At 43.0% G+C, this 23571-nt stretch overlaps 1 protein-coding gene across 27 annotated transcripts in view; it reads left to right on the top strand.

Moving 5' to 3' along the window:
• Positions 1-23571, top strand: part of LOC127482730 (monoacylglycerol lipase ABHD2) — a 709665-nt gene that overhangs the window by 342463 nt on the left and 343631 nt on the right. For 8 of the 27 annotated variants that reach the window (XM_070054451.1, XM_070054454.1, XM_070054461.1 and 5 more), the window contains one exon: positions 5071-5209. The exons of 12 other annotated variants lie outside the window; for them this stretch is intronic. In XM_070054451.1, coding sequence (XP_069910552.1) covers positions 5071-5209 — 139 coding nt within the window. Of the gene's footprint in view, positions 1-5070; positions 5229-23161; positions 23268-23571 lie in introns of all 27 variants that reach the window. 7 more of the 27 variants (XM_070054462.1, XM_070054448.1, XM_070054450.1 and 4 more) reach the window with 3 other exon arrangements.

Raw genomic sequence — 23571 nt, 5'->3', positions numbered from 1 at the left:
AGGGACCTTGAGGTATGAAAGGAGATTTGCTGGTAGGGTTAGGACCAGAGGGTTTGAGGAGTCCTCAAGGTCCCTGGTGATTAGTCTTTTTAAAATTTATTTATTATTTATTTCAAAGGAAGAAAGAAATATTTCATGCGTTAGTTTACTTCCCTAATGCCCTCAACAGCTGGAAAGGTATGTGAAGCCAGGGTCTGGGAACTCAATCCAAGTCTCCCATGTGAGTGGCAGGGATGTAAGTACTTGAGCCATCACCTGCTGCCTCCCAGGTTGGAATAGTAGGAAGCTGGATTCAGGACTTCAGCCAGGACTTGATCCTGGGCACTCTAACATGAGCTGTGGGGATTGCAGTAGAGGCTTAGTCGCCATACCAAAAGCCCATCCCTGATTAGTCTTCAGTTCCCTCCTTCAAAGTGTGGCTGGCTACTTGGGAGGGGTTTACCTCACCACTGCTAACTGGGCCTGCTGCACAATTTTGTGAGGACCTTGTTCCAAAGGCAGGGGTAAAGGGCCACTAAAGATACTAAAACATAAAGCTCTTTCCTTTCTTCCACCTACCTCCTTGGCTCAGACTCATGCTCTTTTGACTGGCTTACAAAACACAAGTTCAAAGACAGAGTTTTGAGGATTTTTAAGACACCACCAGCAGAGGTTTAAACCCAGTGCAGGCCCTTCAGAGAGCGAGCCGTGTGACTGTTTCTGTGTGACCATGTAGGCTGCACGCCCATGAGGTTGGCCCTGGCTGCTGAATATAACCCATTGGCTTTAACCAGTCCAGGTCTAATCCTGTGACACTCCAGGGCACCTGGGCAGACTTATGTCGTATTAAATCAGCTCCCTGAGGATTGTGTGGACTAGTTAGTCATACTGTCTCGTGATCACGCTCCTCGATTTTCTTAGAGACCTCTTGTCTTGTCTAGCTAGGACTGGTATCTTTTTCTAGAGTAAGGCTCCTCACCCCTGACCTAGAGCACTGAGAGGAACTGGAATGCTGCTGTGTGGCAGAGACCTCCTGCAAGTTCTCTGAGCAGTACTGGGTCCCCACAGCTCCGCTTAGTGTTTCTATGGTACCACACTTTGAGAACTGTGCTCGCAAATGACTCATGGGACAGTCTGTCCCTGCTCTATTCCTGCTCTGAGCCTGGCAATCAAGGTCCAGACAAGGCCCCTGATAGAAATGTTGCATCCAAGCAGCCCCCTTATAACTAAGGTCACCTCAAGATCCCCACAAATGGATCTTGGACCAGAGGTCAGGTCTTTATGTGCAACTTGAACACTTCCTGCCTTGGGAAGTTCACTGCCCCCACCCCAGGACATGTTCTGAGCTGCTTGGTCCTAGGTGTAGAGGCTCTGGCCTCTGGAAATGTACTGAGTTGACTTCTGAGTTTCCAGATGCCGGAAAACATGTAACAGAGTTCCTCGGATCTGTGTGACCACTTGGATATCCAACTGTGATTGCAGACACCCATGGTGAAGACTTTTGAGTGCCGCCTCATGGTGGAGCTGAGTGCTTCCTGCTGGGACTGTGGGATCTTCCTGGGATGCCAGGGTGGCACAGCAAGCCATGGTGCTCTGGAGGCTGTCACTAAATCTGTGTGTAGCTTAGAAGGTAAAACTGTGTCTTTCCAGTAGTATGGAGCAGAGCCTCAGGACGAGGAGATGGTCCTATCAGAACTTGATGCTGGGGCCGGCGCTGTGGCACAGCAGGATAAAGTGTTGGCCTGCAGTACTGGCATCCCATATGGGTGCTGGTTCATGTCCCGGCTGCTCCACTTCTGAGCCAGCTCTCTGCTAAGCCCTGGGAAAGCAGTAGAAGATGACCTGAGTCTTTGGGGTCCTGCACCCGTGTGGGAGACCTAGAAGAAAATTCTGGCTCCTGGCTTTGGATCAGCTCAGCACTGGCCATTGGCAGTCATTTGGGGAGTGAACAAGCTGTTGGAAGACCTCTCTGTCTCTGTCTCTGTCTCTCTAACTCTTTCAAATAAGTAAAATAAATCTTTTTTAAAAAAGAACTTAATGCTAATGTGTGCATTTGTTCTAACTTGGAAAGGAAATCTCATTCCTCTGCTTCAAGTCACCTTGCAATTCAGGAAGGGCAGCATTTTTTTGCGTTAGGCTTCTTGCGTCTTCTCTGCTGGCTTCTCCCTTGTAAATTATCATGTAGCATCATCCTTTGCTCTGGTAGGATTCATTTTTAAAACCGTGCTTTTTCTCTTCTTCATCAGAATAGTTCAGAAAGTTAATGGGAAATGGAATCAAAAGATACCTTTATTTTAGTGTAAAATTTTTTTAAGCCATGCATATTTTTTGTAATACGTATGTTTTATATAATGTTTGAAGATCCCTCATGTATCATAACAAGTCTTTACAAATTTTGGTCATTGTCTTGGTCCTTTAGTTATTAGGAATAAATTATTTTGTTAGGTTGAAATTAGCCTATTTGAATTAGTGCCGGATCTCATTTGCTGTGACATAAAGAATTGCTTTATGGATAATGAAAGCACCTTAATGATGTGGTCTAAAGGAGAAAACAATATTACTCAAGCTATTAACACCAGGGGACTTCTCCCTGACCTCTTAACAGTGCCCTGCAAACTGTACATTATTGTACTCTTGAGGATCCAGGGGCTGAAGTCTGGCCTGAAGGTATTTTAGAGAATGCTCCATGTGGGAAAGTCATAAGAAAAACAGAGGAATATAAGTAGCAGTTAATGAGAAGGTAGAAGAGACTTCTAGAATTGAACTGACCACAAGGTTTGCTGGGATTTTTTGAGCAGCACAGCAAGCACTAGGTTGTCTGTGTTGGGCACCAGATACAATCACTACAGCCTTGTGAAATTAGAAACTATGCCGTTCTGGCCGGCGCCGCGGCTCACTAGGCTAATCCTCCGCCTAGCGGCGCCGGCATACTGGGTTCTAGTCCCGGTTGGGGCGCCGGATTCTGTCCCGGTTGCCCCTCTTCCAGGCCAGCTCTCTGCTGTGGCCAGGGAGTGCAGTGGAGGATGGCCCAGGTGCTTGGGCCCTGCACCTCATGGGAGACCAGGAAAAGCACCTGGCTCCTGGCTCCTGCCATCGGATCAGCGCGGTGCGCCGGCCACAGCGCGCCGGCCGCGGCGGCCATTGGAGGGTGAACCAACGGCAAAAGGAAGACCTTTCTCTCTGTCTCTCTGTCTCTCTCTCACTATCCACTCTGCCTGTCAAAAAAAAAAAAAAAAAAAAAAAAAGAAACTATGCCGTTCTGCAGAATTGTGTTTGAGAGACTCAGCCTACAAGGAATGCAGGTGAGACAGAGCATCTCTGACCTTAACAGAGGCAGTTTGATTGGTCATTCTTTACTTTCCCTTTATATTGCTATAGCAACTTTAAAATGCCTTTTGTTTAAAAACCTGAGGAAATGTATGTGAAAAGTCGTTTTGGCAATCTTTGGTCATCAGTAAATTCACCATCTTAGGTGTGTTATAACTTACTGAACCCGTGGTACTAGGAACTTGATAGAAGTTTGCAGCATTAGACTACAATTTTCGGCTTGCTCAAAACTGAGGGTGTTGGAGCTTACCCAGCATAATTAGAAATGTACCCTCTATTTGAAGCCTTGGCAAGAACAATAATTTAGTATCGTGGCTGTGTGGCACTGGTAGAATGTGTTGTTCAGTCCTGAGTTTGGGCACCTTGTTTGTTTATGACAGAAAACAGCTTTCAGAAACTTCCTGTTGGATAAAATACTCTTTTCACAATCTGGTGGTTTCACTGCTTTTTTTCTGAAGGTTTAATTTTCCCTTCGAGTGCAGGCATGTTCATTTTATCAAAGCTGGCATTTTCTCTTCTTTAAAAATTAAAGTCCTTGAGTATTCTGAAGAAAATTTCGCAACCATTAGGGTATATAAGTGCGTGTCCTGTGAGCATAATTACAAGGATGAAATGCTTTGATTTTGAGTAGTAGTGGACCAACACTTGGTGTGCTAAGCAACATAGTTTTTATTCTATTTTGTTGTTCAAAGGCTGCTTACTACTGCTCCTGATCTTAGATTATCTTAGTCCTTTTTGTCAAATGGATTTAGAGCGCACAGCACCTTTTTATCCACCTTCTCTCTGAAAAGCAGTGGGAGATAGAGCAACTTTTTTAAAGATTTATTTATTTATTTGCGAGGTAGAGTTACAGAGAGAGAGGTTTTCCGTCCAATGGTTCACTCCCCAAATGGTTGCAATGGCCAGAGGTGAACCAATTCAAAAGCTGGAGCCAGGAGCTTCTTTGAGGTCCCCTACATGGTTTCAGGGGCCCAAGAAGTGAGGCTATCTTCTGCTGCTTTTCCAGGCTATAAGCAGAAAGCTAGATTGGAAGAGTAGCATCGGGGGCACGAACCGCACCCATGAGGGATGCTGGCGCTGCCGGAGGGATGCTTTACCTACTTTACCACGGCGTTGGCCCACAGAGCAAATTTTTAAGCCAAGAGCCAGGAGCCCAAGAGCTGGGCCATCCTCCGCTGCTTTCCCAGGCACATTAGCAGGGAGCTGGATTGGAATCCGAGTACCAGAACTCGAACTGCTGCCTATATGGGATGCTGGCACCGCAGGAGTCACCACTACACCACAGTGTTGTGGTGCAGTGGGTTAAGCCATCACCTGTAATGCCAGCATCCCACCCTTGTTTTCTTTCTGTAATCTAGTAGTTGAAAAACAGCCACCACTCCCAATGCATAAGTCCTATAAAAGCAATTTCACTTTATTTGAACACTCTAAGGAGAAAAAGCAGATGAGTATGTATTGTACCTAAAGAGAAAAACTCTGTCAAATTTTAAATCGAATGGTGGAATAAATTCCATGACAAAAGTGAAGCAAACAATTGACCTGTGGCCCCACTGCGCTGGCGCCTGGCTTCACTGCCTACTGGGGACAGACAGCAGGAGCCCAGGAGAAGCCTGGAGCCACACCCCTGCGTGGGCTTGGTCTTTGTTTTTTGATTGGTTGGAGCCTGCAGGTAATCCGACCAGAAATGATGTATGCTATTGAATACCGAGTTTATAAAAGGGGTGCTCAGTGCTGCTGTTTCCCTTTTCTCTTCTTGGTGTCCAGCGCCGTGGAGCTCTTCATTGGAGCATGTGCTAAGCCCTGGCCCTAAGAACAAGGAGGTGAGCAGCCGAGAGCAACACCTACAGGAAGGGCCGGGCTGCCAGTGTCAGAGGAGTGGCAGTAGATTCAACAGGACCCTCAGGTTTGTCCATCCTCACCTGGTGAGTCTTCTTGAAATGTTTGTGCGTATCATATGCCGGTCCTGGACACAGGCAGGGGACACTTGGGCCTTCAGGAGCCAGGGGGAAGGAAGAATAAATTGTATGTTATAAATTGAATACTGTATTTTATATGATAACCTTTTATTATATATTATAAATTTCATATCATATGTTCTAAATAGATTTTAAATTGTATATTGTAAACCGTATATGTGCTCGGAGGTATCACAGACAGTTCCAGGAGGTGTGAGCCTACCTGGCTGAATTCTGATGCCAGGATGGGTGAACCAGCAGGTGCCCGCAGGTGAGTCATCTTCTTATAGGTGGGCAATTAAGATGCCCAGCAACTGTGTTAATTTCCAGGTCTCTTGTTTTATTTTCTGGATTTATAGTTCTACTTAGTGGATAGGAGCTGAGAAAGTGGATCTGGTCATCCAGGAAGGAAGTTCCTGCTCACAGGCTTTGCTTCCTGTTTTTCCTAATTTGCTAAGATAGTTTCTCTCAGTTTGCGTTGAAGGTTCTCCAACACAGCAGTAATAACTTTGACTGCTAAACTCAAAAAGATGGTTGTACATTGTTGTCATCGCCCCACTGAATTCTAATTCTGCCTCTGTGATATCCAGTGTTTCCCTAATTTTATGAAAAAGTTCCTGAGGAATACATTGTTGTATTGCGTTAATGAGTGTGGTTATCTGGGAAGACATATCATGTAAAATTTACATATCCCAGTCATACTATTGCATTAACTAGGAATATGGGGACTCCGTTTATCATCAGAGGATGGCACCGAAATTTTGAGAGGGTAGCATTACTTCCTAAGTATATTTGTTTCAGGTATAAAACTATAAGGTTCTGAATAACTCAATACAGGTTCTTTTTACTTCTAAATTCGATTTTGAAATTCTGAAATCATTCGGATTATGATATTTGTAGACCATTTTTAGGTCTGAGAAGGCAGGGGCATTGTTTCTGGGCAGTATCCACTCTGGTTGCCGTGTAATTGGTTCTAAACCATCGGTTGGTGAATTGAAATCCCTGTTTGTCCTGTGTTTTAAACAACACAAAATTTCAAAATCCGTAGGTATTGTGTTTTGTGGTTTGGTTCTTACAGTATGTGGTGAATTAAGTCTCCCTTCCTTCTGGTTAGCAGTTACTCGTGTTGACATCCCAGGATCATTCCTTGATCCTCATCTTATGAGATGCTGACCAGTGACTACTCCGAAACAGCTCCTTGGTGCACGTCCTCGTGGATGTTCCAGTTTCCTCATTATCCACTCTTGGTGTTCCTGTTAGTGCTGATTGTTCAAATCCAGAAGTTGAAATGACCCCATGTTCAGTCTATGTGTTTGTTCTCACTGGTCTTCTCATCCTAGGCAGCCTTATCTCTGTACCGTGTTTCAGGAAGGTCTTGGCTCTTTCTCTCATCGTTAGCTTGACCTATTTATATTGCCTATGGTTTTCTCGTGTTGGCTATTTTCAAACTTGATTCCTTGATTCCATAATTTGCCCTCACACACAACAAACCAAGAAAAATCTGTTCTTTTGTTTTCTCATGCTCCCAGTCCACAGATGTTCTCTGATAACAATCACCAGGCATCTCAAAGGCTGTCTGGTCCCTACACCCTTCTCAAAGCCACATGAATATGTGATTCTTTTGCTTTTCACTTTTGCGTCTCAGTTCTGTCACCTTTTCCACAAACCTCTGTTCCTGTGACTACCATGAAACTTTAGCATCTCCCACAAAAAGCCTAGGCTAGCAACTACTAGTGCACTACTAATAAGTTAAAATATAGAAACTTTGTGAGGAAATTCCAAAATTAGAGTGGTTTATGCCAAACATCTTAAGATGCTTTTCCTCTGCTTAACTAAAGTCATATCTATGGGGAAAAACTAGGTGAAAAGTTTTCTACAAACAATGCCTTTGTTACCTCTATACAATTGTGTTTGTGAGTTATGTAGGCCTCTATAATTACGTATGGGGAAACTAAAACTGTGACTTGCAGTTCAGTATTGCAAATATTATAAAGCTTTCTACTGAAGTGCTGTAGTGAGAGAACAGGCATGGAGTCCAGGAAATCCTTCAATGAATTGGTATATGTGTAGTTTTCAGAGTGCTGCTTTCAAAGACATTTAAACCTTGTAAACATTTTCATACATATGATGTTAAATTTAAAAGTACTGCCTCAGCAAACACTGAGCTCTATGTGATTGATAACTCCTCCTACACTAATGGATCACCTTGCTTGATTTCCCCACCTGATTACTATGGAAGATGACATGTGAGTGTCAAATGGGGAAAGAAAGGTTTTTCTTAAAGATTTATTTATTTGAAAGGCAGAGCTACAGAGAGGCAGGGGCAGAGAGAGAAAAAGAGAGAGGTCTTCGATCTGCTGGTTCACTCCCCATAGGGCCGCAATGGCTGGAGCTGAGCTGATATGTAGCCAGGAGCCCGGAGCTGCTTCTGGGTCTCTCTGTGGGTGCAGGAGCCCAAGCACTTTGGCCATCTTCCACTTTCCTAGGCTATATCACAGAGCTGGATCAGAAGTGGAGCAGTGGGGACTCAAACCAGTGCTCTTATGAGATGCCGGCACTACAGGCAGAAGCTTTTCCTGCTATGCCGCAGTGCCGTCCCCAAGAGATATTCTTGTAGTAGACTAATGTTCATGGTGTATAGCCCTCTGCTCTGTGCAGGTAGAATTTGAGTAATTCTTGGCAGACCCTAAATTTTTGAGGTACATAGAGATAATATGATAAATGTAATGGGACCCACAGTTTTCTGGTAAAATACTTCATGATATCTACTGGGGTCCTGCCATTTATGAAAATGGGTTCTAAAGCAACCTGATCAGTGAAGACGTTGCCACCTATTGATCCAGTGAAGCAAGTGCAGCGTGAGCACCTCTGACCCTGGCAGAGGCTGCAGCCCCTGGTGACTAAGATGCCGTAGGCCTGTACTGCTACTCATTCCACGGGGAAGGCCCTGCCATACTGCTGTGAGCATCCTGGTTTAATATTTTGGTATTGCCATGTTTTGCTTTGTTCTTCAACTTAAATACATGATATCTCCATTTGGTTCGTTTATGTCCTCTTGCAGTTTTCACAGCTAAATTTCTTTTTTTAATAATTTTTATTTATACAGAGGTGAACAGATATCATGTATTTCATAGACACAGATTGAGGAGTATAGTGATACTTCACCTTTCCCTCCTCTCCCCAGCATGCTGCCCTCCTCCCTCCTTCCTTTCCTGTGATTACAAAATAAGCTGAAAGAATGTCATTGTGAAAACTATAGGAAAGTGTAAATTCTAAAACTTGACAGAACTAACTCCATAAGGTGTAGCTCCTGGTAGGAACTGAAAAATGCAGATTGGGCTGTTTAAAAATTGTCATGCATTTCAATATGGAAACCCTAGGAATTTAGATTGAGTTTAGGTGAGAAACTACCATGGTGCCTCCCCAAAGGTGTGTTCTCAAAACATAATGTGCCCACACCCAACTATTGCTTTGAACCAAGGGCCATTGTGGTCACCAGTGATGGGAAATGGAAGGCATTTTAGGGCAGTGAGCCTGAGGACTGTGACCAAGACCTGTCCCGGTGAGTCAGTGAGAGATCAAACTATGCATGAGCCCCCTGGCTCCAAGCCCCAGCACTTGCCCCATCTTCCTATCAGCCTTCATTTACAAAGTACAGATTCAAGTGAAATCCAGCAAGAATTTGGACAGCAGAGAGCGTACTCTTTTTCGTTGGGTCCAGTTGCCGTGTCACTGGTGACATGCTGATGAAGCAGGCCCTGCCTTTTCAGTTCCATGGTTTAATTGGGCGAATTCTCAACCTGCTTGTAATATGTAACTGTGTTACATGCATATAGGAATGTACACCCATCGGTGGGAGAATACCATATGGTAATTTATAATTCTAATTTCACTTCTCACTTTCCTGGTTTCCTTCAGATATACTAACTTTTATTTTCTATTTCTGAGTTTTCAGTCTGAGGGAGGTGAGGTGACAGTGTAATGTGTTACTTGGATATTGTCTTAAATATTCTCTTGATAGAAATCCTGAATCTTTATTTTCAAGATATAAACCGCCTGAAATTTAGTTTAGTCAAGTTCATGAATGTTTTTCTTAAGATTTATTTATTTGAAAGTCAGAGTTACACAGAGAGAGAAGGAGAGGCGGAGGGAGAGAGAGAGGTCTTTCATCTGCTGGATCACTCCCCAGTTGGCCGCAATGGCCAGAACTCTGCTGATCCGCAGCCAGGAGCCAAGAGGTTCTTCCAAGTCTCCCACGTGGGTGCGAGGGCCCAAGGACTTGGGCCATCCTTTACTGCTTTCCCAGTCCATAGCAGAAAGCTGGATTGGAAGTGGAGCAGCCGGGACTTGAACCGATGCCCATATGGGATGCCGGCACTGCATTTGGTGGCCTCACCTACTACGCCACAGTGCCAGCCAGCCCCAATCATGAATGTTTTAAAACTCATTTCTTTCCCATGAAGCCTACCAAAACCCCACAATATTAACCTAAGTTCCTTAATTTTTATTTGCATTTTAAGTATAGGAACCTATTTTGCATGTTTTATTTTTCCAGCCTTATTACAATACAACCGAGAAACAAAAATTGTATATATTCAAGGCATGCAATGTGTGTTTCGATATGAGTCTGATCTTTACATTGCATTTTCACACAAACTTTTCGACTCTCCTGGTACTTGCCATACACTATGAAAGGGGTAGTACAATGAAGCTACTTAACAAAGTTATCACTCCTATAGCGTTTTTAAAATTTTTAAATTTTATTTATATATGTATTTTCCCAGAAGATTTATTTGAAAGGCAGGGTCCAGCGCCATGGCTCACTTGGTTAATCCTCTGCCTGCAGTGCCGGCATCCCATATGGGTGCCGGGTTCGAGTCCCGGTTGCTCCTCTTCCAGTCCAGCTCTCTGCTGTGGCCCGGGATGGTGGAGGATGGCCCAAGTGCCTGGGCACCTGAACCCACGTGGGAGACCAGGAGGAAGGACCTGACTCCTGGCTTTGGATCAGTGCAGCGCCAGCTCTAGGGGCCATTTGGGGAGTGAACCAACAGAAGAAAGACCTTTCTCTCTGTCTCTCTCTCACTGTATAACTCTACCTGTCAAAAAAAAAAAAAAAAAAAGAAAGGCAGGCAGCAGGGAAAGAGAGTAAGATAGAGTGAGAGAGAGGATGAGGGATATCTCATCTCATGCATTATTTCACTCCTCAAATGTCCTCAGTGGCAGGGCTGGATCCCAGGTCTCCCACTTTGGCACAGTGGCCCAAGCCGTTGGGACATCTTCTAGTGCTTCGCCAGGCACATTAGCAGGGAGGTGAATGGGAAGTGGAGCAGCTGGGACTCGGTCTGGTGCCCATAGGGGATGCTGGCCGTCTAGGTGGAGGCTCAAGCTTTTACACCCCAGCTCCAGCACCATAACCATATATTTGTATCTTGTGACTAACATCTCTTCATTTTTCCTGCTCTCTGACTGTGTTAGTTTGACTTTTGTGTATTCCACATGTAAGTGTGCTCATGTAGTATTTCTTATTTCTGTGTCTTGTTTCACTCATTGTAATGTCCTGTAGTTCCATACTTTTGGATCCATCTCGTGACAAGCAGTAGTATTTCCTTTGTTTTTAAGGTTTGGCGAGGATTCCACTGTGTGTGTATCCCAGTTTTCCTTATGGGTCCATCAACAAAGATTTGGGTTATTTCCATATCGTGGAATTGTGAATGATGCTGAAGTGAATGTGGGGGTGCAGACAGTTCTCTGAGATGGTGGTTTTCTTTTGGATTCATGGCTAATAAAGGTTGTTCCTTTTTTAATTTCATTTGAGGAACTTCCATATTGCTTTTCATAATGGCTGGCACAATTTACATTCCCTCCACTAGTGTGTGTTCTGTTTACTCTACATTGTGCCCGATACTTGTTATCTTTTAACTTTTTAATAGTAGCCATTTAACAGATATAATAACCATTGTCATCTTGATTTGCATTTTGCTGATGATAGCAATGTTCAGAACTTTTTCACATACCCTCAGGGTACATTGTATGTCTTTGTTGGAAAACATTGATTCAGTCCTTTGTCCTTTTTAAATTGTATTCTTTGCTGCTTAGTGGTATGCCTTCCTTGTATTATTCCCTTGATCACACATCCAGTTTGCTAATATTTCCTCCTATCCATTGGTGTGCCTTTTCATTTCACTGATCTTTGCTTTACTAGTTTGTTGGGGTTTCATTTCCTTACATTTGCTTTTGCTCTCTGTGCTTTAGTTGTTAGCACATAAGCAACCACTCTTGAGGCTGATGTCAAGGACTTTTCTACTTTATAAGTTGTAAGTGTTCAGATCTTCTGTATGGACTTTCAGTTCATTTTGAGCTGATTTTAATATGTGGTGTAACAGTGATACAGTTTCAGTTTTGGACATGTGGTTATCCAGGTTGCTTCTGCCTCAGATGTGGGCCTTTACGTCCAGTGACTGCATGTTTGGTAACCCTGGTGGGCCAGGGTCCCCAGTGTCTTCAGTTGGATCCATTAAACCAGATGCTGTGGCTGGAGTTGGGCAGGAGCTTGGCATGTGTAGTGATTTGGGAGTAGGAGACCATGCAGTGATGGGGTCAAGACAGGGGACTGTGGCCTCTTCCTCTGGAAGCCAGGGCTATATGAGGGTGTGTCAGACAGTTTTTTGAAGGGTAGACATTTGGCATGGTGGGAAAGACAATGCTCAGGATACCAGTGGCAGCCAGTGATGGCTTAAGTAGTTGGATTCTTGCTACCACATTGGAGACCATCTTCCAGCTTCAGCCTGGGTCAGATCAGCCCTGAGTATTTTGGACATTTGGGTAATGAACTACTAGATGGGTGGTATCTTCTCTCTCTCTCTCTCTCTCTCTCTCTCTCCTCCCCCCTCCCCCTTATTGTTTCTCCGTGTTTTGCTTTTGAAACCAATTGCAATATTAAAACTAGGTGGAAAAAATGGTTTACGGATGATTATCCCAGTAGCCTTAGATTACTGAGTCATTTCCTAGGATCATGCACGGGGATGTGTGTAGCTCACAGTAATCTGTTATCTTTTATTAGAAAATGAAATAAAGGAGCCCAAGGCTCTGTCCATAAAATAATGCCAAAGATTAATGTAGATTTGATCAGTACAAATTTTATATGAGTATTGAAATGTCACACTAGCCCATAAATATGTACAACTCTTGTGGATGAAATTTAAGGAAAAATACCAACATGTTACTTGGTGTATAAAGTTAAGGGGTTTTAAATGATTAATGTCACAACTAATATTATGGTATTTGAAAATGGTTAATTAATACAAGCAAAAACATAACCTGTAAATAACTGAACTGTTCTTTTCTTGTCATGCTCAGTCGAAGGGCTACCTGGCTGTGTTTTAAGTTGGTGATGGATATTTATTTTAGATTATTTCCTTTAATAAACTAAAATGGTAGTATGTTTTCATGTGTGTATGTGAAATTGAACAGCATCAGAGCAATACAATGAATATGAGATAAGCTTTTTCATATTTGGGATTTTATTGGTTTTTGAGAATCACTACAGAGACATTTTAATTTGTACACTATTCTTAACAAACCAGAAATTAAAAAAGTGAGGGCTTGTCATTCTTTTAAAATCTTTTATTTTTGAAATAGTGTATTTTTAAATTTACCTCATAAGAGCTTTATATTCCATTCAATAAAGAGTTCATCTATTAAGGAAGAATATAGGCAAGGGCAATAAAAGTAATCAAACAAAAAAAGTCCTATCTTTATGATCAGTTATGAACTTAAACTGATCACTTTAACTAGTAAGATGGCATTAAGTGTCAAAGAGATCACAGCACTCTGGCCTCAGAATCAGCCCTTAAGGCATTCGGATTAGGCTGAAGAGCCCATGAGAGTGTTTTTAGGCATGGAAAGCCAAGATACCCTGGCAAAAACAAACAAACAAACAAAATAAACAAACAAAGAAAAAACAACCAAAAACAAAAAACCTAAGCGAAAGATCTCTGGGAGTGAGATCCCAGTGGAAAGAATGGGCCATCAAAGAAGGAGGTACCTTTCTCTGAAGTGAGGAGAGGACTTCCACTTTGACTATGACCTTGTCTAAATAAGATCAGAGTTGGCGAACTCAAAAGGCTTCCATAGCCTTGGCAACTCATGAGAAGAGCCTGGGGTGATTACTGACACCATAAACAAGAGTGTGAATCGTTAAGTCAACAACAGGATTCACTGTGCACTTACTCCCCACGTAGGATCTGTGTCCTTAATGTGTTGTCCAATGTGAATTAATGCTATAACTAGTACTCAAACAGTATTTCACACTTTGTGTTTCTGTGTGGGTGCAAACTGATGAAATCTTTACTTAATATATACTAAATCGATCTCCTGTATATAAAGACAATTGAAAATGAATCTTGATGTGAATGGAATGGAAGAAGGAACGGGAGATGGAAGGGTTGTGGGTGGGAGGGAAGTTATGGGGAGGAAAAAGCCACTGTAATCCAAAAGCTGTACTTTGGAAATTTATATTTATTAAATAAAAGTTACCAAAAAAAGGATCACCTAAATAAGACCAAGCATCTGCTGATAGTAATAGATAGGAAAAAAAAAAAAAAAAGCCGGCTAATCCTCCGCCTAGCGGCGCTGGCACACCGGGTTCTAATCCCGGTCGGGGCGCCGGATTCTGTCCCGGGTGCCCCTCTTCCAGGCCGGCTCTCTGCTGTGGCCAGGGAGTGCAGTGGAGGATGGCTCAGGTGCTTGGGCCCTGCACCCCATGGGAGACCAGGAGCACCTGGCTCCTGCCTTCAGATCAGCGCAGTGCGCCGGCCACAGTGCACCGGCCACGGCGGCCATTGGAAGGTGAACCAATGGCAAAGGAAGACCTTTCTCTCTGTCTTTCTCTCTCTCTCTCACTGTCCACTCTGCCTGTCAAAAAAAAAAAGTAATAGAATTAAAAAGGAGACAATGATCCAACATGGGAAGCAAGCCACACAGCAGACTCCTAGAATGACAACTACCCTAAACAGTGCTCTGGCCTCAGAATCAGCCCTTAAGGCATTCGAATCTGGCTAAAAAGCCCATGAGAGCATTTCAAGCATGGAAAGACAAGAAAGACACTGTGGCAAAAAATCACCCACATGAAAGGTCTCTAAGAGTGAGATCCCAGGGAAAGAAAGGGCCGCCAAAGAGGTCAGTACCTTTCTCTGAAGGGAGGAGGGAACTTCCACTTTGATTATGGCCTTGTCTAAATAATGTTGGAATTTGTGGACTCGAGGCTTCCATAGCCTTGGCAGCTCATGACCAGGAGCCTAGGGTGATCACTGATGTCAAATAGAAGAGTGTCAATTGTTAAATCAACAACAGGTATCACGGTGCACTTGCTCCCCATGTAGGACCTCTGTCCTTAATGTGTTGTACTAGGAGAATTAATGGTAAAACTAGTCTTCAAACAGTACTTTAAAGTTTGTGTGTCTGTGTGGGTGCAGTCTGTTGAAATCTTTACTTAGTATAGAATTGATCTTCTGTATATAAAGATCATTAAAAATGAATCTCAATGGAGAATGGGATGGAAGAGGGGGTAGGAGTTGGGATGGTTTGCGGGTTGGAGGGTGGGTATGGGGGGAAGAACTGCTGTAATCCAAAAGTTGTACTTATGAGATTTATGTTTATTAAATCAAAGGTTTCTATAAAAATGACTACTACACTAATACACAGTAAATTTTAAAATGATCATGAATTATTAAAATTATAGTAGTATATCATCCTTAAGAATTTGTTTGATAAAGATATAAAAGAAAGTTGAACAAAACTATATTTGCAGCAATACTGATATACACAGGCATTAACTTTTTTTCTGTTTTTCTTTTGTTGTTGTTGCCTGATTTCTTTTTTCGTAAAAGAAAATTTTAGCTCTCATTATATAAAGGAGAACATCTAATATTTGTCTTTCTGTATCAGGATAATTTCACTGAGCATGAAGTCCTCCAGTTGCAATGATTTTGATACTAATAACAGGCTTTCAGTTTTTATAGTACTGTAATATTCAGTTCTACATAGATGCATCCAGTTTTGCCAGCACCACTTACTGAATAGATGATACTTTTTTCCATTGTATAGTCTGGGCACTTCCATGAAAAATCAATTGTCTCTACCTGTTTGGATTGATGAATTAATTAATTAAATTCCACTATCATGCTGCCTTGATTGCTATAGCTTTGTAGTTAGTTTTGAAGGCAGGCATTCTGATGCCTCCAAGTTGATTGTTTTTTAAATTTTGCTCAGGATAATTTTGGCTATTCTTGATATTTTGTGATTTCTTAGGGAATTTAGGATTATTTTCTCATTCTGTAAAAAATGTCATTGGTGTCTGATAGGAATTTCATTTATTTTGTAGGTTGCTTTAATTAATACAGGTATTTTAATTATACTAATTCTTCCAATCCGTGAGCAAGTTATATTTTTCCATTTTGGGAGTCCTTGATGATTCATTTCTTCAACATTTTAGAATTATCATTGTAGATATCTTTCACTTATTTGGTTACATTGATTCCTAAATGTTTTCTTTTTGTCTCTATTGTGTATGGGATTACTTTTTAGATTTCATTTTTGGCAAGTTGGCTGCTAGCATATAAAAAGCTACTGCTTTTGTATGTTGATTTTGTAACCTGTAACTTTACTGAATTGGTTTTTCATCTTGAACCATTTTTTGGTGGAGTGTTTAGATTTTTCCATGCGCAACATCATGTATTCTACAATGTTGAATCCAGTTATTGTTAACAGTTGTGTTGAGGAATATTTAATGTCATAAATATAAGAGCATGTCAAAAAGGCTTAAAGTTTATCGGTGGAAAATTCCTCTGTCATTTGCCGTATGGGAAATAGTACCTGGTAGACTTGTGGACTGACGTTGTTAATGGAGTGCATGGGTTCACCCATTGGTTTATCACTGGTTTCTGTGTCCCCCACAGACTCCCAGTGAGACAGTGAGGCTTCTTGAGGTTGTGTGCAGAGTGTTGCTGGCAGCCCCGTATAAGTAACATGGTCTCATGAGATCATTTCAGACATTTGTACCTCCACCTGGGTAATGCAGAGTCTTGTGTGCTGCGGGATGGTGAGTCCGGATGCACCAGATGACTGCTGGCTGCTCCTCACATGCTGCCAAGTACCACCCAGGACATGGTTAAGAAAGTAGATGCCTTGTCTGCAACCGTCTCAGGTGGTGAAGTTCTGTATCTCAGACACCAAGGAAGTCCACACAGATGTATATACACCTTGCTGTGGATGGAGATACAAAGCCTGCCCAAAGACTGGACAGGAACAGATTGAGAAGGGCAACCTTGCTGTGTTCCTGACAGGAAGTAGCCTACAAATCACGGGGCAACAGACTTGGCAGCTGGCAGCTGTCACTGAACCACATCAAGATCCTGTCCAGCTTGTCTGGAAAGCACAAACAGATGGCATCATGTTTGCACAGAGGGTGAACATAAACGTTTTCTACTGCAGTGGGTGTCCAGATCATGTTAAACACCACACTACAGCAGGAGCCTCTGTATTTCAATGGACGTGTACAATTAAGAATAAAAGAGAGCTGTTAGGCATTCTTCAGTGAGTATGTGCAAGCCACCACCCCTGAATGGCAAAGCTGCCCCTAGGACAGTCCCAACCAAGCTACCTTGGCCCCAGTGGAATTATTTATTCACTTACTTAAGCGTTAGTCATTATGTTTCATTGAAAGACAAGAAAACAGATTTCCCACTGGTTGGATCACTCCACTTGAGTGGCAGGGGCCCAAATATCTGAGCCATCCTGTGTTTCCCAGGGTAAGCAGAAGCAGGAACCTGGATGTGAATGCATGACAGGTATTGATCCTAGATACTTTGTGATGGGATGCTGGCACCAAAAATGATGTCTTTAATTGCCATGCCAAATACAATGTATTGATGCCTTTATATACTAATTATTAGAATGGCAGTGTGAGATAGAGAGAGATGCTTCCATCTGTTGGCCTCACCCCCAAAGCCTGCAGACATTATTGAAAGGGCTAGGCCAAAGTCAGAAGCCAAGAACTCCATCCAGTTCTCTCACATTGGTGGAAGAGACCTAAGTAACTGACCCAATGCCTGCTATCCATCAGAGTGTACATTAGCAGGAAACCTGACTGCAGGAAGATTATACTGAAATCCAGGCGCTCTGATATGGGACGTGGGTAACCCAAATGACATCTTAACAACTCTGTCACAGTTCCTTGGCTATTGTTACATTTTAATGATTTTTTATTTGGAAAAAAAATATTAGTGAGGGAACGACATAGAGATATCATCCCAACCACTACCTCACTCTCCAAATGGCTGCAACAGCTACAGATTAGCCAAGGTGAAGCCAGGAGCAGGAACTCCATCTTCTTTTCCAACATGGGTTGCAGAGTCCTGAGATCTTCAGGCATCACCTACTGTCTATCCATGCACCTTAGGAGGAAGCTGGAGTGGAAGCATAGTAGCTGGGGCATGCCCCAGCACTACAATATAAAACGGAAGCATTGTTAGCTGTGCCACAACATCAGCATTCCCATTGTTACTTGTAAAAGCAGTCCCACCACAGGACCGAGCAAAACTTCTGGCCCTGTTGGCGGCAACTTCAGAAGTTTATCAACCTACGCAAACCCTAAGCACCCTGGGAAATACGAAGGCAGACACATAGAGTGTTCACAGCCAGAGTTTGCTTCAGCATCTCTCTGCAGTCCAGTGCTGTGTAATCAGATGTGGTGCGCTCTCTGACTTCCTGTGATACATGTTGGGACCTATTCTGAACATCGTCAACAAAGTCAGTGGCTTCGCAGGCTGCACTGCTGCCTACTGGCTCATTTCAGGCAAGTCTCATGAGTTTCTGGACACCACTGAGGCCCTTCTAGACAGAGAGAAGACCACCAGACATTCAACCATGGTGGGATTCTTGTGCACACTAGCGGTAAGCAATCATCACCAGGCATCTTTGTGGATGACAATCACCATGTATTAGGGTCACATTATAGAGCCTTATGGATCATCAGGCACTAACTCCTACGGCATTGTGATCATTCCCAGTAAAGTGCATCAGTCATTATTCATTGACAGACTATGAAGAGGACATGCCCTTGGGTCGACTGCCATGGTCAGCATCAAGACAGGACCCAACCTCTTCCTATGAGTCCTTGTGTTGCTTCTGCCTACCTCTCAGCTATCATTTCTGTTCCTTGGCATGGACAGCCTAAGACTTCTGTTCTTCACCTAGATCAATCCCAAGTCTTTTGTACTGATGCGGCATGGACACTTAACACACATCCCTATATTGTCAACACCCTAAAATATAACTCAAGAAGGACAAGTGGGGAATCGACATAGCTGTCCATGATAGAGTATAAGTATTCTTTGAAATACATTGAGTCATCTATTAACTCACCCATCAAGCACCTTCTCCAAGCTGGCGGATAGGAATGGAGGCATCCTGCAGGTTACCACCACCTCAAGAAGGTCATGCTTCGCTTTGAATTTGCCTTACTTGATATTATCAGACTGCCCCTGATAATTTTGCCATTATTGCTGTGGCAAGAACTGTATGTGTCTTGTGGAGATTTGGCACCATTTACTTTATTTTGTAAAGATTTTATTTATTTATATGAAAGTCAGAGTTATAGAGAGAGAGGAGGGGCAGAAAGAGAGAATTGACTGGAATGGCCGGATCTGCACCGATCCGAAGCCAGGAGCCAGGAGGTTCCTTAGGTCTCCTCCTTGGGTGCAGGGGCCCAAGGACTTGGGCCATCTTCTACTGCTTTCCCAGGCCATAGCAGAGAGCTGGTTGGGAATTGGAGCAGGGGATCTCAAACTGACGCCCATATGAGATGCTTACGCTGCAGGCCAAGGCATTAATCCGCTATGCCATAGCACCAGCCCCACCGTTTCCTTTTAATTTGAAGGCCAACAATGCACCTTTATGAGACTTCCTGTCGACTGCCTCTGTGGTCCTCCAGGGCTCGTGGTCTGTGTTAACAGGATCTTGTTGGCCTTCAGTTGTCTCCTAGCATCCACCTGTGACACTATGTTGAGGACATTGTTTCAACTGATAATCAAGAGGAGGAGGAAAAATGGGCCTCAATCATCAGCAACTGACTTCTTGACCAAGTGGGTATGGACCTTAGTTCCATATGAGATGAGAGCTTGCAACCTCAAATTTTTGGTCTATATTTTGAACAAGGATTTCAGACAAATTCCTCAACGAATCCACATATATCTGCTTTTCCTCACTGATTCAGTTTCAACCAGGGAAGCCCAGCACATTTTCAGTTTCTGATAACACCAACTTCCTCACCTCTAAAGAACCCTAAGATTCATCTGTCTCACCAGCCACCCACAAGGATGCACCTTGGTCAGGCATACTTCCAAGGAAAAAGCTAAGGATTACTCTATGGCTAGTTTTTGGTTCTGAGGGTCCCATTGGTAAAGGACTTCAAGTTAGCTTTGAGCTTGTAGTGACACTACTATTTGACCTCCCTCAGCATCATGAGCTGGGCCCTGGCCTCCAGCCTCTGAGAATCTCTTGTTAAATGGAAGTGGTATTTTCAGAGGCCAGACAAACCCACACCCTGTGTGTCCTTACGAGGATGTCAGCCTCTGACACTTCGTCTATTTGCAGAACCCCCATCGGTCATCTCACATCAGATACCTCCTTCCAGATACAGGGGTAGCGTCATGTGTCTCAGGGGGCAGAACTGTGATCATCCTACTTGTCGTCAAGCAGTCCACCCTCACTCAAGGCCATCTTGAAATTCACATGTCCACCAATTCTTGGGACAACACCAATTCCTAATGACCTTTGTGTGGCCCCAAACTGGACAGTCCATACCCTTACTTTGGAGTTCCTCCTTTGGTGGGTCACTGTTGATATCTGTGCTACTGGCCTAACCTCACTGAGCAACTCAGCTATTTTGATTGCCAAAATTCTACTGCCTTTTAATGTAGCAAAACTGCACTTTATATTATCTACCTCCTTGCTTTCATCGGGGAGCCTCCCAGGCTTATATGATTTGGGACCTCATAGGCCTATCAACTTGGATTTCAGCTTGTAGCTTTCCTATTGTAGCCAAGTCAGTTGTGGAAGTCCCCCAGAAACGCCTGCTGTACAGACAAAACTGTCATTCCTGCTTCTCGCGTGATTGCATTTGGAGTGGTGATTATTCACATGCTACCTGGCAAGTGGATTTTGTTGACCTGCTGTAGCAAATGGCAGGTGCTTACTGTTATGTAAGCCTACACCAGCCTACTCCTTGCTTCTTTGTTCATGGCTGAAAATGTCATCAGATTCTAAGTATTTCATCCCTGGTGCATTAAACATGGGACCAAAAGTATCTGAAATACTTAGTTCCTGTCCATTTCGTGTATACTAGTGATGGAGTTTTTAGTTCACGTGAAGGTTATTTTTTTTGAAAATTTTGAAATTAACAATACTTGTACGTACATACTTAAGAGCTACTGTGTGACATTTTGGTACATATCTGGAATGTGTCCTGATTAAAAATGGGATGATCAATATTTCCCTTTACTTGTCAGTACTTAGGATTGAAGACTGGAATTTCTTCTGTATGTTCATTCAACACGTATTCAGTTATTGAGAGCTATCCTCTCCATTATTCTGTGTAACATTCGAAAGTTACTCCTTTGATCTACCTCTGATGTGGTACCCATCATCCAAACTCCTTGCATTTTCCCTCCAGCGTCTTACATCCTTTATTAATTATTATGTAGTCAGATTGGTGCATTTTAAAGATTTATTTATTTTTATTTGAAAGGCTGAGCTATAGAGAGAGGGAGAGACAGAGAGATGTTTTCCTTCTGCTCATTCATTACCCAAATGGCTGTAATAACTGCAGCAGAGCAAATTCAAAGCCAGGAGCCAGGATCTTTCTCTGGGTCTCCCAAAGTGGATGTAGGGACCCAAGCACTAGGGCCATGTTCCATTGCTTTCTCAACCCATAACCAGCGAGCTGGTTCAGAAGAGGAGCAGCAGGTGGGTTCCCACATGGGATTCTGGTACCACAGGCAGAGCCTTAACCTACCATGCCACAGCACTGGCCCCCGATTGTTTTAGCTTGTGTTTGTGAGGGAGTGGGTACAGTATTTGTCTTTCTGTGTCTGGATTGTTTTCACTTACTTCCAGTTTCATACATCTTGCTTCAAGTGATAGGGTTTCATTCTTTTCAAGTGGCTGGATAGTATTCCATTCCGTATATATACAACAAACTCTTGACCCCTTCAGCTGATGAACTCTCAGCTCATTTTGTATGCCAAGATACTATTCCCTTTTAGTGAGACAAAAATGCCGTCTACTTTATCTGCATCCCTGCCCTCATAGTGGAGACTGTGGTTCCAAAATGAGTTTGAACTCCTGGGCATATCTGACGTGGGGACATTTTCCTACTGTGGTACCAGAATGAGTTTCTTCTCCCAGGCATATCTGATCTGGGGACATCTTATACCTGTCATTTTGGATTTCTGATTGTGGTTTTCCTATTCCATCCAACTCGGTTGGAAAGCCCCCCAGGGATGTCTGTTTTGCAGACAAAACTTACACCATTCCTTTTTCTCCCTTGGTGGCGTTTGGAGAGGTGATTCCTCTCACATGCCACCTGGCAGGTGGATTTCATTGGTCTACTGTTGCAAGAGGCAAGCGATTATTATTGTTGATGACCACACCAGAGTGCTCCCTGCTTTTTCCTTCATGGCTGAAAATGTGCTTCAAACATGAGACTACAGATACATGAACTACTTAGTTCCTTTCTATGGGGCATGGACCCAGTGTTGGTGGTGCTGGTTCATGGTATGGTTCTGTTTTCTGAAAATTTTGACATTAACAATAATTTCACCTGCTTAAGGGCTACAGTATGATGTCTCGGTGCATATCTGCAATGGGTCCTGATGAAAAATAGGATAATCAACATTTCCCTTTCTTTGTCAATATTTTATGATTGAAGGCTTGGAATTTCTTCTGTGTGTTCATGTAATACATACTAGGTTATTGTGAGCTAGTCTCCTCACTGTGCTGTGTAACAATAGGAACTTATTCCTTTGGTCTAACTCTGATTTTGTGCCCATCATCAAAACTCCCTCCATCCCCCGCAGTGCCTGCCATCCTTTATTACGCATTATGCATTCAGGGTTTTAGCTTGCTTATGTGAAGGGGTGCACACGTTATTTGTCTTTCTGTGCCTGGCTTTTTTCACTTAACACGATATCCTCCAGTTGTATACATTTTGCTGCAAAGGTCAGAATTTCATTTTTAAATGCTTGAATAGTATTCCATTTAGTATGTACACAACAAATTCTTGATCTCTTCATCTGATGATGGATACGTTGGTTGATTCCATATCTTGGCCATTGTTAACAGTGCTGCAGTAATCATGGTGGAGCAGGTATCTCTTCGATACAATGATTTCATATCTTTTTGAGATATACTGAGTATTGAGATCGTTGAGTCATATGGCAGTTCCATTCTTAGTTTTTAGAAATCCCCACGGTGTTTGCTGCAGTGGTTGTACTCATTTAGATTCCCATGCTCAGTATATGAGAGTTCTCCTTTCTCCATATCCTTGCTAGAGTTTTTTACTTTTTCTTTTTGATAGGCATTCTAGCATTATGAGGTGATATCTCTTTGGGGTTTTGATTTGCATTTCTTTTTTTTTTTAAAGAGTTTTTATTTCGTTGAGAGGCAGAGTTAACAGACAAAGAGGGAGGCACACAAAGGTCTTCCATCTGCTGGTTCACTTCCCAGATGGCCGCAATGGCGAGAGCTGAGCCCATCCAAAACCAGGAGCCAGGAGCTTCTCCCAGATCTCCCATGTGGTTGCAGGGACCCAAGCACTTTGGCCATTTTCCACTGCTTTCCAGGCCGTATGCAGAGCGCAGGATCAGAAGAAGAGCATCCAGGACATGAACCAGTGCCCACGTGGGATGATGGCCCTGCAGGCAGAGGCTTCGCCTGCTATGCCACAGTGTGAGCCCCTATTTTCATTTCTCTGATAGCTAGTAATAGTTTTTTTTTTTTTCATCTATTTGTTGGCCATTTGTGTTTTTTCTTTAAAGAGTTGTCTTTTTAGGCCCCTTGTGCCCATTTCTTAACTGCATTAGATGCTTGATTTTGAGTTTGTTGAGTTCCTGATATATTCTGAATATTAATCCTTTGTTGGGTAAGTAGTTTGCAGGTATTTTATCCCTTTCCATTGGTTGGTTGTTCACTCTATTACTGTTTTCTTTGCTGTGCAGAAGCTTCAGTGTTTGATGTAGTCCCATTCATCAAG

The sequence above is a fragment of the Oryctolagus cuniculus genome, chromosome 12, assembly GCF_964237555.1.
Source record: "Oryctolagus cuniculus chromosome 12, mOryCun1.1, whole genome shotgun sequence".
NCBI classification, from domain to species: Eukaryota; Metazoa; Chordata; class Mammalia; order Lagomorpha; family Leporidae; genus Oryctolagus; species Oryctolagus cuniculus.
Note: the sequence above shows the minus strand (reverse complement) of the source record. Positions and strands in the feature narration are given on the sequence as shown.